Source organism: Citrus clementina, unplaced genomic scaffold, assembly GCF_000493195.1.
Source record: "Citrus clementina cultivar Clemenules unplaced genomic scaffold, Citrus_clementina_v1.0 scaffold_2, whole genome shotgun sequence".
Lineage (NCBI taxonomy): Eukaryota > Viridiplantae > Streptophyta > Magnoliopsida > Sapindales > Rutaceae > Citrus > Citrus x clementina.
In genome coordinates this window covers 4190866-4208637 of record NW_006262688.1, presented here as the reverse complement: position 1 = coordinate 4208637, position 17772 = coordinate 4190866, and the positions used below count along the sequence as shown (strand labels likewise).

At 36.9% G+C, this 17772-nt stretch overlaps 1 protein-coding gene across 2 annotated transcripts; it reads left to right on the top strand.

The window, feature by feature from the left end:
- Positions 1-1317: 1317 nt before the first annotated feature.
- On the top strand, positions 1318-9062 carry LOC18051911 (nuclear pore complex protein NUP1). Of its 2 annotated transcripts, none has more exons than XM_006445741.2 (9): positions 1318-1790; positions 2258-2304; positions 2920-3032; positions 3347-3533; positions 3728-4030; positions 4120-4209; positions 4289-4999; positions 5574-6076; positions 6989-9062. In XM_006445741.2, exons 1-9 carry the CDS (start codon positions 1514-1516, stop codon positions 8637-8639), a joined length of 3882 nt encoding a protein of 1293 aa, XP_006445804.1. In that variant the 5' UTR covers positions 1318-1513; the 3' UTR covers positions 8640-9062. The 2 variants fall into 2 exon arrangements, with proteins under 2 accessions (XP_006445804.1, XP_024045862.1); XM_024190094.1 differs by having other exon boundaries at positions 3347-3545.
- Positions 9063-17772: the final 8710 nt, after the last annotated feature.

Below are 17772 nucleotides of genomic sequence, written 5' to 3'. Positions count from 1 at the left end.
ATCAATTGATATCATTGTTTTCGATTTTGGAGTGATTGTGCTTAATTGCGGGTGGGGAGGGAGGGGAGATGGCCGCGCGCTGCTGCCCATCTCGCGGCACGCTGTCGCACCAGATCTGGTGCGACAGCGCCTGCTGTCGCACCAGATTTGGTGCAACAGCGTGCCGCGAGATGGGCAGCAGCGCGCGGCCATCTCCCCTCCCTCCCCACCCGCAATTAAGCACAATCACTCCAAAATCGAAAACAATACTCCCAAACACCACCAACCACCACAAACATCATCACCACCACTATTAATCTCAAGCTATAACTATTATTATTCTAAAATCTCATTTTAAATTAATGAAAATAAGAAAAATGACTAACCTAGATTTTGTTGAAGGTTGTAGATCGTAGATCGGATGCCGGTGAGAGATGGAGCCGCCGCCGACGAGGGTTGATGTCGCCGCCGATGATGGGAGTTGGATTGGTTTGGGAGAGATGAGTGAAATGGAGTGTTGGGGGAGAGATGAGGGAGGGGTATTTTGGTCTCAAATGTTGTTTAATGGCTAATATTGATAGAAATATTTTTGGGGGGTTAAGATGAAAAAAAGAGAAATTTTTTTGGTTATTACTGTAAATTTCCCTAGAAACATCAATCATTTGATAATATATGTACATTGTAACTCAATTTTTTTATTTGCAAGGTTCAACTATTTTTAATCTCGAAATATGAAAAAGGTCTATTATTTTATTCAATATTTTTAGTTTTAGATATAAATAAAATTTACTAAGACTGAAATGAAATATAATTAAATCATAAGTCCTGTTTAATTGGTTATTTTTTAATATCTCATTTCAACTAAAATTTAAAATTAAAAAAAATATATCATTTCAAGAATATGATTTAGTGAGCTTTTGGACACTTGAATGCGTGACAAAACTATTTATTTTTTTATAAATAATATTTAAATCATAAATTAATTAGACTGCCTTACACTGTTACACAGCATTGTCGCGGTGCCGCCTATCATAAGATTAACCGTGGATCATTATTCCATCATTACATTTTTATATTTAATTTTTTTAGTAAAATTTTGAAACACGTGGACGTGCATGGCCCATCTTTAATACTTGTGAAATCTCACTATGCGCGGGACACGTGGACTTGCAGGGCCCGTCTTCAACATTTGTGGTAATCGGGCAACAAATAACACACAACTTTCCCTGGATCACCACCGCGGTCAATGGCCTTACATTTGCTGTCAGTCTCCAGTATCTCACCGCTCGGTTGTTTTATCATCATTTATAGGAAACATCATACACGTTACCCGACCACTCCAGGCAGGCTGCCCGCACTGACGATCCGCGCTCTTTCTCAAATATTATTTTTTCCCCTCAAATACTTATTGTTTTTTTTAAAGCAAAATCAAATTTTCTCTCCCTTCGCAATAAAAACCCTAATTAGCATTCCTCTCTTTCTTTTTACCCCAAAAAATAAAATCTCAAACCCTAGTTTTTCTCTCTCCTCTCTGATGGCGACGGCGCGAGAAGAGAGCGCTAACGGAGCCGGAGGCAAGTTCAAAAAGCGCCCCTTTCGGAGGTCCACTCAAGCGACGCCGTACGATCGCCCTCCAACGGCTCTGAGAAATCCCACTGCCAATGTTAATATCAATAACAACAACAATGGCTGGTTGTCGAAGTTGGTTGATCCAGCGCACCGACTCATTGTTTCTAGCGCTCACCGTCTCTTCGCTTCTGTTTTCCGTAAGCGGCTGACTCCTCCTCCGCCGCCGGCGCCGCCGGAACCAGGTTAGTGTTCTCTTTTTTCATTTTTTGGGATATTGGATTCTGTTCTTCTCTCTCTTGTTGTTTGCTGTAATTTAATTAGCGGGAATTGCTTGTTTGTAGTGTTTGATTCGAGAAGTTAGGTTTTTTTCCCGCCCTGTATTTACATTTAATAAATTTCTAAGCTTACCCGTTTAGTCCATTTAGATTGTAATATGTGATGTACAAAAATTGTTGTTTTGTTTAATTTTAGGAAACTACAAGTTTAGGTTTTGTCATGTCCTTCCAATAAGCATTAGATTTATATTCCTGATGTGGTGGGAATTTTTTAAATGTAGTGCTGGTAGCTGTTCATATAAATGCTATTGTGGAAACTGCTGGCTTGCTAATGAACCTGTAGTTTGTTCGTTTAGGTTTATGTGTATTTTTTTAATCATGTTTGAAGCAATTTAATTGGATCCTAATCACATATGATTTTTTTATATTAACAGAGGCAAACAGTGAAGGAACAAATATGGACCAAGAACAAGTTGCCACAGTAAGCTTGCTTTACTCCATCTGTCCGTTGCTATTTCTTGCGCCTACTTCCGTCCTTCCATTTTCTTTTGAATTAGAATATAGCTTGTATAATGGTTTGCTTTCCATGTGTCATTTACATATGCTTCTAAAATCATTTGCTTATCACTTTTAATTTTCTCTGTGAATGACCGGATTAATTGAAGGACTGGTGTTGATTAATGTTTTACGATTATATTGGATGTTGTCTGTTTCAATCTCCAATCTGCTGATTTGTAGTACTCCAGAGTAGAGTTGTCTACTAGTACCTTTAGTAACTACTGAGTGAGCAGTTTTAAGCTTACAAGTATTTGTTACAGCATTTATAACACTGAGATATAGAAATGTAGGTTATTGCTGCACAGATGGGTATTATTTTTGTGATGGAAAATTCTTTTTTTTTTTTATTTTTAAATCTTCTAGGCAATCAGTTGTCAATGATCTTGTTTATCCTTTTTTGTCTTTTCCTTTTCTTTTTGCAATGATATTCAGGATATTGTTTAGAGTGTGTTCTACAGTGTTAGAATATTAACCCTGCACAATGAAATCTGTTTGATATTTCTTTTGTTTTGTTGCATGCAAAAATATGCCACAAAAGGTTCATGCAGGTGTTCAAGGAGCCATTGGTAGTCATGATGATCTTAATAATAGTTCTGATAATGGTGGGCTTAGTGAGGTGGAGCAAATTCTGAAGCAAAAGACATTTTCGAGGCAAGTCACTCCAGTAACAAGTTTAAATTGACTTCAAATGGAAGGCTCTTTATTAAATTATGTGGTCATGCTCATAATGGATTTTTTTTTTTTTTGGGTAATTGTTTTTATTACACCGGCTTCTTTGCCCATAAAGATTAAATCTTTCATAAAGTTTATTTATTAAGTTGACATGTTAATTGATTTGAAAGCTTACCCCAATTTGTGCACCTCTATTGTATTATTTTTTGCTGAGGCAATATACAGCCACCATGAACTTTTATGTGGAACTTTTTGTTGATGCCAATATAAAATGAATTTTGGTTGGTTTACAGGTCAGAGATTGATCGATTAACTGCACTTTTGCAGTCTAGAACTGCTGAAATTCCTGTCAGATATGGGCAGAAAAACCATGAAGCGATCCCTTCAAACTCCATGGTACTTCATAACAGAAAGGAGGCACCGTTGGATACTCCAGTCAAGGAGAACGGGATTGGAAATCAAGTTATTTCAACACCTGTTGTGAGTTCAACTGTAGGAAAGCTTGCCACTACCTTATATCTCTCATGGTTTTCTTAGTTTCAAGTTCTATTTGGTAGTGTTGTTGATCTCCTTTCAGGAAAATAGTTAGAAACTAAAAATATCGTGTTTAATCAAGAGGCAATGGTGGTTTGGATAATCCTGTTTTCACTTTTTTGTGGCTGTAATGGCTGTAGGTCCGTGATGAGGATATTGCCTCACCTGCAGATCTTGCAAAAGCTTACATGGGCAGTAGGCCTTCGAAAGTGTCCCCGTCAATGCTAGGTGTGCGCAGCCAGGCATTCAGAGAAGAGTCAACTGTGTTGAGCAACCAACTATTTCCTTCTGCATCACCTGTTATGTCACTTGTTCCAAGATCTTCTGGCCGTGCTGCGGTTCCTGAAAATGGTTTTATGACTCCAAGATCTCGAGGCAGATCTGCAATATACAATATGGCTCGAGCACCATATTCCAGAGTTCATTCAGCTACTACCTCCAAGGTCTATCTGCGGCTGAAATTCATATCTGATTTATAGTTTTGATGTCTACTATTTTGCAAGTTTTTTATTTTTCTGCTTCCATGTTACAGGGTTCTGGCCTCACAACTGATTCTGTTGCGGGCCCATCATCATCTCAAAGCACCTTGGAGAAAAACAGATTGACTGGTTCTAAACAAGGGGTATAAATTTTTTGCTTTAACCTTATTTGGAGTCCCTTTTAAGTTGATATCTCTGAATGTTTGCTTCTTTATTTTGCAGTCTCTAAAGCGCAGAAGTTCAGTCCTGGACACTGATATAGGCTCTGCTGGTCCTATACGTAGAATTCGCCAGAAACCTAACCTTCTATCTTCAAGAACCTTGAACTCACCAGCTTTTGGAAGTCCTCTCTCTGTGCGAGGAAGTGGTGTTGCTGATGCTTTTCAACACGCTTCGTCCTCTTTGCAGAATCCAGCTTTATCACGTGAAACAAATCATGGTCTCACAAAAATGTTAACAGAAAATGGGGATAACAGTATTCCTAGTACAAGTTCTACCCCCATTCCCTCCAAGTCCAGTGAGATGGCTTCAAAAATATTGCTGCAGCTTGATAAGCTGGTCTCATCAAGGGAGAAATCACCTGCAAAGTTGTCATCATCTATGCTGCGTGGACCAGCTCTTAAAAGCCTGGAGAATGTTGATTCCTCGATTTTTGTGGAGAATGTTCAAGATGAGAATAGGTCACATGGTTCACTTGACGATCCATTACCTGAAGTTAGAGGTTCTTCATCCCAAAAGCGGGACAAGGTCCATGAAAATGGTCCTACGAAGATCTCTTCTCCCAAGTTGATTCCTGCTACTGATGGTGTAGATGCTGCTGGAAGCATCAAGAATAATTTATGTAGTACTAAAACGATAGATTTTGCCATTACAAACTCCACTGCCCATCCCCATCCTCAAAAGAAGAGTGCTTTCCAGATGAGTGCACATGAGGTATGTTTGTTTCAGGTTCCATCTCATCTTTTTTTTATGCTGTTAACTATTTGATGTCACTGTTGGGCCTTTTTCTTTTGTCATTTGACTGTTTATAAGATCTGAAGTTACCTGTTCCTATCCAATTTTATCTTTTAAGTTGTGTTCTCACTCTCTAGATCAGAATTTCTTTTTGTACTAAACCAAAATTAATTCTTAGACCATCCTGAGATTACTGAATGTGGATGAATCTGAATCAACAATATCAACAATGTCTTAATTATCCAATTTGATGGATCATAGCCTCACAACTCCACCTCCACAAGAAAATTAATAAAAGCATACAAAAATTGAGGGAAAAAAAAGAGGAAGAAACTTTTTGGTCATGTAAGTGAGCCATCAATTGACATTTGCTATATTGTTGTGAATTTCTCTAGAGGGAACTGAGGATTTAGACGGTCAACCTAGTGTTATCCTTGTGGATCAGGGATTGCAGAAGATTGGGCAACTGGGATCCATAAGGAAAAGGCATATTTCCTGTATCATTAGATCAAAACTTTTATTCTAGTCAAAGTGATTTGTTACTGCCCTGTAGGATTATCTGGAGCTGGATGATGATGATTCTAATGGGCCTCCTTCAATGCCCTCGGCTGATGGGAATGGAAGAGACAAGCCGACTGCCTCTTTGGATAATAAGACCACTGTTTCTGAGTCCATCACAGTAGATAAGTCTCCAGCTCAGTCTGACATTAGGGAAAATAATGATGAAGCTGTTGCTGCTGGAAAGGGCCCTGTGTTTGCCTTTTCAACCATGCCTTCTCCCAGTATGACTGCACAGCCAGCTGAGATAGCCACTCTGTCAACCTTGACCTCTGATAAGGCTGCTAACAAATCCAGCAGTTCTCCTATATTTAGCTTCGGGGAGAAATTTACTTCACCCAAGGAATCAAATGCTGTTTCTCCTACATTTAGCACTGGTGTGACAAATGTTGACAAGGTTCCCCAGTTTACTAGTGGCTCCTCGTTGTCTGTAATTAGTGATCCTCCAAGCTTAAAATTTGGTGCCCCATTGAATTCAAAGCCAGAAAGCTCAACCAGGTCAGTGTACATCTTATTGCTTAGGAAGTCATAGTTTTAGATCGTGTTTATTCATTTCCTTTTTAATTATTTATTATGTTGTGGCAATTTTCATTGATGATTATGATCTCACTTTTCGTTCATTGATTTTGTTCCTTTCAGGATCAGAAAATATAATTTTATTAATCAAGATATTACTTTAATATTGTATTTTCAAAATATAATTTTCCACAGCAGTCAATTGCTCAAATGCTTACGAGAGATTTTAAATTTTGACAATGTTGCAATTGCATCTCTCTAGCCAATATTTTCTAGATAATGATAGGCTGAAACATTAAGATGAATTAAACATTCTTCTCATGTGCTTGCCACCTGCAAGTTGATTTTGCGGTGATAGTGTTTTTGATCATTATGTCTGCATGCTAATTTAACTTCTAGACCTGAAGTTAATAATATATGTAAATTACTGATATCATTGATCTTTAAAACATGATAAGTTTTTGTTTGAACCTTCTCTGTGAGTAGACATACAATATCACAGTTATGACTGCCTAAATATTTTATCGATGCATCTTGAGATTTGATTAATAATGTGATTGATGATGTGAGAATTTTTACTTATTGTTAATGCACCTGCTGGGGGCCTGTGTATTCTACTCATGATACAACTCTGTTCAGCATACATAGATAGTATTGGCTTTAATGTAGGTTCTGACATGAGACCACCATTATTATTTTTGACATTCGAACTGTCTTCTTTTCTTTAAAAACTGTATTTATTGTTCTCTCACTGCCTCCCCTCACGACAACAGTTTGGACTTTTTGTGTATGTAATCACTGTTATTTAGGTGGGCAATTTTTATATCAATGCTGTTGTCCAAAAATTTTAAGAACTTTTATTTAAACCTATTATCTTTTTTGCTTAATGTGCAGCCTTGCTTCTGCTGCTGTTGCTGCCACTGATTCTGTAACAAAAGTGCCTGAATCAGATACACCTGATAATGGAGTTAGGACATCTGAAATTCCTTTGGCTGCATCAGTATCACCATCAACTTCTAGCATTTTCTCCTTTGGGGCACCTTCTAATAGTTCAACTTTAAACAATGGATCACTTGCTTCATGCCCATCTTTAACCTCCTCTCCAACACAAACTTTGTTTTCCAGTTCTGGTTTCAATCAGAACTTGTGTAGTAGCTCCACGGTATCTTTTCCAACCACCAACAATGGTGCCTCTTCCATAACCACTTCCTCAGCTACAGCATCTATTGCTGCTGCTCCTGTTTTCCTGTTTGGATCATCTCCATTTCCATCAACCTCAATCTCACCTATGGCAGCTACTTCTGGCATAGAATCAACAGAAGGCAAGAGAAATGACACAAGCTCTGGTAATTCTACCAGCTTGCTCTTTGGCAGTTCATCTGCATTTGCTGGCACAGGTAGCAGTACTTCCACTGCCACGTCATTAGCAACTAGAGGTGCTGGAACCAGCATCTTTGGTGGTACATTGACAACCTTTTCAACCACTGTAAGTAGCAGTTTTGGTGGTACATCATCAGCAACTACAAGCACCGGAAGTAGCATTTTTGCTGGCGCATCGCCACCAATTATGAGCACAAGTGTTAGTAGTTTTGGTGGTACATGTTCTACGGTTGCAAACACAGGAAGTAGCATTTTTGGTTTCGGTGCTGGGGCCCCTACTTCAGCTGCTACCAGCCAGGGTTTAGCTTCTAGTCCTTTTGGTGCTTGTAATGCTCAGGCATCTGTCAATGCGACTAGTGTTGTGGCTACAACTCAGAGTATACCTACTCAATTTGGTTCAATTGCATCGTCTTCATCATTTGGTTTGGCTACAAATCCTTCCTTTTCCTCTAGCAGTTCTATATTTGGTTCTTCAACTTCTGTGGCAGCACCATTTGGTTCGTCATTTGGATCAAGTTCTTCTGCTTCATCTTCAGAAGTCAATTCAATTAGCTCAAGCAGTGGTACTACGACCAATGTTTTTGGTTCCAGTTGGCAAAGCCCTAAGACGCCAGTATTTGTCTCTGCATTTAACTCTACGTCTCCCTCAACTGTATTTTCATTTGGAGCATCTGCATCTTCTACCACTATTAGCGGTGCTCCAGTGTTCGGGTCATCCACCAATGCCTCGTCAAGTTCCATGTTCCCATTTACCTCAGCTGCAACAGCCACCTCATCACAGCCTGCCTTTGGTAATTCAAATACTGTGTTCCCATTCAGTTCTGCTCCCTCAAACAATAATGATCAGATGAGCATGGAGGATACCATGGCTGAGGATACAGTTACTACATCCACGCCTGCCTTTCCAGCTACACCCGCCGTTCCAGCTTTTGGTCAGCAACCCATACCTCCTTCATCTAGTTTTGTATTCGGTTCAACCCCTTCAACAGGAGCAAATACTTTTCAATTTGGAAGCCAACAGAATCCGACTCCCCAAAACACTTCTCCGTTCCAACCTTCAGGTAGTTTAGACTTCAATGCTGGAGGGAGCTTCTCATTGGGCACTAGTGGTGGTGACAAGTCCCAGAGAAGAATGGTGAAAGTCCGTAAACAACGGAAGAAGTAATTCATCAATTCACGAGGAGACAGGTTATTTGCAAATGCTGGAAAAATGATGTAATGGAGAAGATTGACCACGGGTTTTGTGGCTGGTTGGTCAGCGAGAGTGGTTTGTTGCTGGCAAAAGTAGTCGGCTGCATCAGGCTCTGGTAGCCAATGCCTATTCTATTCTCTCTCTTTCTTTTTTTTTCCCTACTGGACGAGTTTTATAGTTACAATGCATATGATTTGTCACAATTTTGTATTAATCTTCTTAGAGAATTCAAGAACATCCGAGGTGTATTTTAGTTGATGATAGGGCTTTTAGGTGGTTGTATCCTAGTAGATCCCGTTTTCTGTACTCGTGTCACATGTAACATAAAAGAAATGTAATGAATCTTATGGTCTGCACTCTTGAATTTTAATTTGCAATTTTCCCTTTCTCCTTTTCTTTGAAATTGCCTTTTGTATTTGGGGTTCTAGCTACGTAAATACCTACCAAGTACCTGTTTTTAAGAGCATCTTTCAGATGATCAGATCCAATAAGAACGGTTGACATACACTGACACATCGCATGATCACATAAACGATGCAATCATGCAACAAGTTTTAATATTTTAACAAAGATATTATATTACATTTTGGACCATTTTTCTCTCAAATTCTTAAAAGAAAATAAATGTGTAAAGCAACAGATTGAACGTCACAAAATTGATAGGATCACTACTGAGCTATGGTACCTCATCGCATAATCCACAAGAAAGAAACAACTTTTGGCTTCAATGAAAACATGAATGACTAAAACACAGAATGAATTGGCTTCAATGCTTTGATTTTCTTGCTGAAATGCCCCCAGAAGATTCGGTCCTGATGGTTGCGTGGGCAAGAAAATCAAACAGAACATATGAGAAGCAACAAACCCCATCACGGAAATATTATCCAGGAAAAGGTTAGCACCTTTGAAATGGATTTCCATTGACGGCAAGAAACCATTAGCATCGGCATTAGCTTCTGGTGTAATAGCATAGCAAAGATCAGACGGTACATGCAATACTTTTACAGGATAAAAGCCTTTGCATTAAAAAGCAACCGAAATTTCTCTTTTCAAAACTTCATATGCCTGGGCATATGAGAAGCCAATACTTTGAATTTTGTTGAATCTCCAATTGTACCATCATAATCTCTTTCAAGTGATACTTTTGAAAAACCACAGAAACTAAACAGGAGAGAAAACTAATCAACTAAAATTTTTCAAATACAAACACCAGTTTCTAATCACTCAAGTAAATTGGTTTTGATGCTTTTAAGTATTTCATTTACTGATTTATTATAGGATATGGAAAAAGGAATCTTAGATAAAAGAAGGCAAATTAAACATTAAAGAGAGGACAAAGAAAATTATTAATGAAATTAACAACTCATATCATTTAATCTTAGAAAAATTTTAGAATGCATTAGAGCTAATACAACTAGTATAACATGTGTAACTAAATTTAATATAATCACCACTTGCATCTTAGTATACATGAACACATGTCATAAAATCATTTGCTTATTTTATGACTAATATGATGCCTCCAATATTTATTCTAGAATTTCTACTAATCTTAACCTTTCATTTTAATCTAATCTAGTGGTTAAAAATTGAACCTGGCCATATATATATGAACTCATTAATGATTGTTTACTTCTGTTTACTTCACCAAATAAGGGTGAGAACAGAATTTAAGAATGAATAATGACAGACTGATTCCCCAGGGACTGGGAATCGGTTTTGCCACTCTCGAGAATTCTAATTCTACTTCATTAACATTTTTAATATTCCTAAAACACCCTCCTTTAAAATGAAAAATATACATACCAAAAAAAAAAAATTCCCTAAGCCTAACGCATTGAAGCTCCATCCAACTAAATGCCATCACAGCCAAACCAGATGGTCGCTACCAAAATCAACCACTGTCCTCATCATTGTTAGTCTGTCAACCGTGGAGCAGTAGCTGGTTGTTGGTTTCATCTATGATTGGGTCGGTTTTGTCTCCGTTCATCGACACCAATCGTGTTCACCGCAAGATCTTCACCGTTCATCTTCACTACCAATCTCCAGCATCTTGTCAATGTATTCACAGGTTCAGGTAATGATCTAGTCATTTTGGTATTGAGGCACAACTTTGATTTATTAATGAGTTCTGTACACATTCTTTGATCGATGTATGTATATATGTATCCATATGTGTGTTTTTGTCTCTCTCTGTGTGTGTGTGTATGTCTATTTCATAATGTTGTGTAATTGGTGAAAAATTTCAATGGCTTCAAAACGACTTCTGTAATGTGTGATTCGATGTGTATAATTAACATTCATTGAAACGACTTCATGTGTTGTTGTTTCTAATTAAATGAAGCGCGTGAAATGCACGTGAAGAAGGAAGCTAGGATTCAAGTTATTAGAAGCCGTTATAACGCGTGCCTCACATGTGAGTTTCTTGAAATTGCATCTGGGTTGTTACAAGCTGCTGAATGCAGTTGATTCTGGTGCAACAAACTGAAGTTTCACTGAGGAGTATAAAAGGGAATTAAGACTTCGTGATTAAAGGTTAATATCCAATAAAATGTACTCTGAAAAGTCTCTGTACTTTGATGATCAATCAATGAAAGGCTTGTCGCTTTGTTCCTCCGTGGATGTAAGCTAATGAGAATTAGCTGAACCACGTTATCTTCCTCTGTTATTTAATTCTTAGTTTTTTGTTCATTTAAATTCTTATCTCTTTTTTTGTTCTTAAATCATTATCATCTTGGATTGTAATCAATCTTGGTCAAGATTTCATCAAATCATCTTTATAGCATCTGGTTGATCTGAATTAAAGGTCTTGGGAAGCAACTGAAGGTGTCAAGGCACTACAGCCATTCAGTTGTTACAATTGGTATTAGAGTAGGGTTCTTTAATTATATTCAAGTATAGCTAGCCTTAAAGTTGATTTCGAGAAATTTACAGGCAATAATGATTTCAATATATAGAAAGTCAAGATGGAGGCTTTACTGATAACTCAAGGATTGGGAGATGCTTTAGAACCAATTACCAAGAAAGAGGGAAATGAAGCATCATCATGACTGACACGACAATAGGCTGCTGAGATTGATAAAAAGGAAAAAAAAAAAACACAGTAATTTTGAGTCTTAGAGACTCTGCTATTAGAGAGGTTGCCAAGGAGAAAATAATGGTTGATTTGTGGGCAAAACTTGAAACAATTTACATGACAAAGTCTCTTGCCAACAGACTTCATATCAAGAAAAGAATGTTTACTCTAAATATGGTTGAGGGATCCTCTCTTAATGATCATATTGACGAATTTAATAAAGTTTGTGACACTTTGGAGACCATTGACGAAGGTCTCAGTGATGAAAGTAAAGCCTTGCTCTTGCTAAGCTCTCTTCCACCATCATATTCCAATTTTATGGATGCCCTTATGTATGAAAGACAAACCTTATCATTAGATGAGGTTAAGGCGGCCTTGAATACAAGAGAGTTACAAGAAAAATTAAGGAGTATGGAAAGTGGAAAAGGATTAGTGTTAACATATATGTTTCCATAATATTGATTTTGATGATAACAAACAAGAAGGGGGAGCAATTTGTGGAATCATTCTTTAAATACATGAAATATTTGTCATCATCAAAAAGGGAGAGATTGTTAACATATATGTTTCTATAATGTTGATTTTGATGATAACAAACAAGATTAAGAATGATAAATCTTTTAAGCTCAAATTATTTTTTATACATTTTAAATAAATCATTATTTTTACATTATAAAAGTTTTATATTTAATGGAAAAATGATTTTATGAAATTGATTGTTTTTATTTTTTTAAATAAATTATTATTTTCACATTATAAATGTTTCATATTTAATGGGAAAATGATTTTATGAAATTGGTTGTTTTCCAAAGTTTATGGTTTAATTGAAAGAATTTTGAAAACTTTGAAATAAACAAGTATTGCTTGAAATTTTGGAGAAGGACTTATTTGATAAGTGTCATAGCATTTTGGGCTATACCATAATTTCAGAAAGTTTTGGGATTAACAAAGCATTACTTAGAAATTCTGAAATTGGACCTATTTACAAAGTTTTATAACATTTTGAGCCGTAATATAGTTTTATAAAGTTTTGGGGTCAAACGATAAATTTAGAAAATATTTCACTGTAGCAGTTACTGTAGAAAACGGCGATCCGACATCTTAATAATGGCTCGCCGACATCTAACAGAATTGAAGATTAGCCTCTGAACCTAAACGGCGATCTGACAATTTTGATAAACGACTCGCCGATATCAACCAGAACTGAAGGGTAGTCTCTGGACCTAAACGGCGAGCCGACATGTGTGATAAACGGCTCGCCGATATCAACCAGTAGCCTCTGGACCTAAACGGCGATCCGACAATTTAAAATTCAGCCCCAACGGTCATATTGACCAGTCAAACGGCGATCCGACATCTAGTTAGCGGCGATCCGACAGTGTGCAGAAAGTCAATAACAGCTAGTTTTCAGCTCCAACTATTAATAAGCTCAATCCAATTCAAACAAAAAAATTCCAACGATCATCATTGAGCAAAATATTGAGAATACAACTTTCATTGAGCTTTAAATCCTTGTATTCATCTCATTCATTCACACATTGAGCTTTCATTTGTGATCAAACACATTATATGAGAGAAATTCATTTGTAATCCTTTTTGTAAAATCAAGTTAAAAGATTGTAAGTGTTGGGATACACTTGGGTTAAGAGATTGGGGATAATCTCTTGTTGTGAAGGTCCATTGACACCTTGGAAGTCAATTGTAAACATTTGAAGCCTTGGAGGTTTGTTTAGTGAAATCTTCAAGCCCGGTGAGCTTGGAGGCGTGGACGTAGGCGGGGATTGCTGAACCACGTAAAAATCATTGTGTTTGTTTTCTCTTCCCTTAATCTTTTTATTGTGCTTGATTGATTTATTTGTTATTGCTTTAAATCCGTCTTAGATTTGCATTGAGTTTTGTTTTAAAATTGAATAATTTTAATATCTCAATTCACCCCCCCTCTTGGGTTGCATACTTGTATTTCAATTAGCAGTAAAGGGGAGGATTGACAAGAATGAAGTAAAGAAAAAGAAGCAGTCCAAAACCATAACCAAGCCAAAGAACTTGAAATGCTTCCAATTCCATAACGAAGGACATTTTAAGAACGATTGCGCTGAAAGAAAGAACAAGAGGAGGGAGCAAAATGGAAATGCATCTACTGTTGAAGAAGAAGAAGGCTATAAAACAGTAGGTGTGTGTGTGGGGATGTGTGTGTGTGTGTGTGTGTTGCCACTGAGGACATATAAAAGGGTAAGTGGATCATTGACTTTGATTGTAACTTTCATATGAGTCTATACAAAAGTTGTTTTTCTAGTTATCATGAATTTGATTGAGGAAGAGTAATGATGATAAATAATTCAGTGTATAAAATCATTGGGATGGGTAAAATCTATTTTAAGCTGCATGATGAGTCCACTAGAGAAGTTAGACAGGTTAGGCATGTTCCAAACCTAAAAAGAAATTTGATTTCTTTGGGAATGATGGATCAAAGAGTTGGAGAATTAAGCTTGAATCAGGTGAGCTGAAGATTCTCAATGGAACACTGGTTATGAAAGGGACTAGAAAGAATAAGGTATATGTCTTAGATGGGGAGGCGTTAATAGGTGTCTCTAATGTCATTGAAAGTATCGAGAAGGACATTACAAAGTTATGGCATCTAAGGCTTGGACATATGAGTGTTAAGGGTCTGAAGGAGTTAGAAAAGCACGGTGTTTTGGGTAGTGATAAGATTAAAGAGCTAGTTTTTTTGTGAATATTGTGTCTTAGGAAAATCAACTAAGAATAACTTCAAGAAATCTATATATAAAACCAGTGATATCTTACAATATGTACATTCAGATATGTAGGGACCATCCCAGATACCATCTTTGGGTAGAAATATGTATTTTAGAACTATAATGGATGATTACTTAAGGAAGTAAAGATTAGATGTTTGGGAAATTTAAAGAGTGGAAAGCTCTGGTAGAAGACCAAACTGGAAAGAGAGTTAAAAACAAATAATGGCCTTGAATATTGCAATCAAGAATTTGATAGATTCTATGCAAATGAAGGGATTGCAAGACATAGGTCAGTAAGATTAACCCCACAATAAAATGGATTAGTTGAGAGGATGAACATGACTTTAATGGATAAAGTCAAATGCATGATGATACAATCACAGCTTCCTAAGGGGTTACAGGCAGACACCTTGCTGACAGTCTATCTGTTAATGAATCTTAGCCTATCTGTTGCAATTGATTTCAAAACACCATTTGAATTGTGCTCTGGAAAACCTGGCAACTATAATAACCTCAAAGTCTTTGGATGTCATGCTTATGCACATGTTAAGCAAGGTAAACCGTTTCCAAGAGCTTTGAAAGGGCAATTTATAGGTTATCCAGATTGTGTAAATGGTTACAAGCTATGGTGCACAAACTTAACTCTACCAAGATGCATCATCAGCGGGGATATGATCTTTAATGAAGGATCTGTGCTTGTCAAAAGGCCACCTTTAAAAGATGTTGAGCTTCAAACAAAACCACTTAAAATTGTACTGTTTGGGGTAGAGCATTAAAATAAAAAAACATCTCATGAAGCTGCATATTCAGATGGGGTGAAAATGAAAGTGGTGGGACTTCTGAAGCATAATCTTAATAGCACATATAAACTCAACTCAGGGATTATCATCTAACCAGAGATAAAGAGAAAAGACAGATAAGACCTCCCCTAAGATATGATTATGTTGATCTCATTGCTTATGCAATTGCTGCATCATATGAGATTGATGAAGATGAGCTAAAGAGTTACAAAGAGGCTATATAGAGCTCATATAAATCAAAGTGGCAGAAGGCTATGGATGAAAAAATAGAGTCACTACTTAAGAACAACACTTGGGAACTGGTAAAGAAACCTAAAGGAAGAAGGGTAGTTGGGTGTAAGTGGATTTTCAGGGCGAAAGAGGGCTTGACCGCTGATAAGCCTAGGAGATTTAAAGCTAGGATAGTAGCAAAATGGTATACACAGAGAGAATGAGTTGATTTTAAGGAAGTTTTCTCACTAGTGGTTAGACATGCTTCAATAAGGGTGTTATTAGCTTTAACTGCAGTATATGACGTGGAGCTTGATCAATATGACGTCAAAACTGCTTTTTTACATGACATATTATAAGAGGAGATTTTGATGACTCAACCTTAGGGGTATGTAAGCTTTGAAAACCCTGATTATGTCTGCTTGTTGAAGAAGTCACTATATGGCTTGAAACAGTCCCCAAGGTAATGGTACCTCAGGTTTGATGAGTTGATGGTCTCACATGGATTCATGAGATGCAATTTTGACTGTTGTGTATACTACAATGAAAGAAACTCAGATCATCACATATACCTGTTACTATATGTGGATGATATGTTGATTGCTTGTAAAGGTAGGGAACAACCTTAAAACAGATGCTAAACTCTGAGTTGATATGAAAAATTTAGGTCACACCAAAAAGATTTTAGACATGGAAATCAGAAGAGATAAAAGAAAGGGAACTATGTTTCTATCTCAGGAAAAGTACTTGGAAAAGGTACTTGACACCTTTGGGATGAACTGCTGTAAACCAGTGTTGACACCCCTAGCCTCACACTTTAAACTTTCTATTTAAACTTTCTAGTCAGCAATGCCCAAAGACAAGTAAAGAAAAGCATGAGATGTCAAAAATACCTTATGCAAATGTTGTAGGGTGAATGATGTATGCAATAGTCCTCACAAGACTAGATATTTCACATGCTTTAAACTTAGTAAACAAGTATATGGTATTACTTAGAAAAGAACATTGGAAAGTAGTTAAGTAGGTGAGAAGATATCTAAATAGAACCTTGGATTATAGGCCGATGTATAGAAGGACAAAAGGAACCAATAGTGCTGGTTTATGGGCGTATGTTGACTTTGACTTTGCTAGAGATTTGGACAAGAAGAGGTCATTAACTAGATACATGTTCATGCTGAATAGTTGCCTAATAAGCTGGAAAACAAGCCTGCAACATGTTGTTGCCTTATCAACAACAAAGGCTGAGTACAGAGCAGCCTCATAAGTTGTTAAAGAAGCATATGGCTTAAAGGTTTGATAAGTGAGTTGGGTATATCTCAGAAAGTTGTTGATATTCACTATGATAGCTCAAGTGCCATCTATTTAATTAAGAGTCCATCTATTGTGATAACTCAAGCATATAGATATTAAGCTACATTTTATAAGAAATGTAGTATTAAGGGGAGTTAGGAAAATGGTGAAGGTGTGTATTAACAGCAATCTTGTTGATATGCTAACAAAGGTGGTTCCCGCCGCTAAGTTCAAGACTTGCTTGGACATAGCTGGGTTGTGCAGATTTTGAATTTGCATGATCTTGGGGAGAAAAGTGACCAGGGATGAATTGTTTCAAGGTGGAGATTTGTTTTGTAACTAGTGAAACAATTTTAATGGCTTCAAAACAACATTTGTAATGTGCGTTTTGATGTGTATAATCAACACTCATTGAAACGACTTCATACGTTGCCATTTTTAATTAAATGAAGCACATGATGTTATTCCCTAAATCTTCATAAGAATCCATATTAAAATTATTGAGCAATACAATTTTGGAAGCGCACCTGAATCCATTGTTGTTGTGTAGAGATTCTTGATTCTTGATGATGGACTTCCAAACTAATCTCTATCCTTTGTTAAAGAATTCTCACTGAGAAGATTTTGAGAATGAAAGGAGGCTGAGATAGGATGGGGATCATAACCACCGTATATAAGAAAACTAACGAACGAGTTTAATTAAAACGTCTAGCAGTTATTTTGTGTTGACTATCACTTATGCCCCTCATAGAAGTAATAATTAAAACACTAGTACCTAAGTATTTAACCCACAACAATTATACCCTTAACCATTTAATTAACATTAAATAGATCACTTAATTATTAGCTAATTAAATAATAGCACACACATTTTATTTGTTTCATGTGTGGCCCCAAATATTAGATTAATTAAAATTAATCTAACACATGAGATGCACATGAAGAAGGAAGCTAGGATTCGGGTTGTTAGAAGC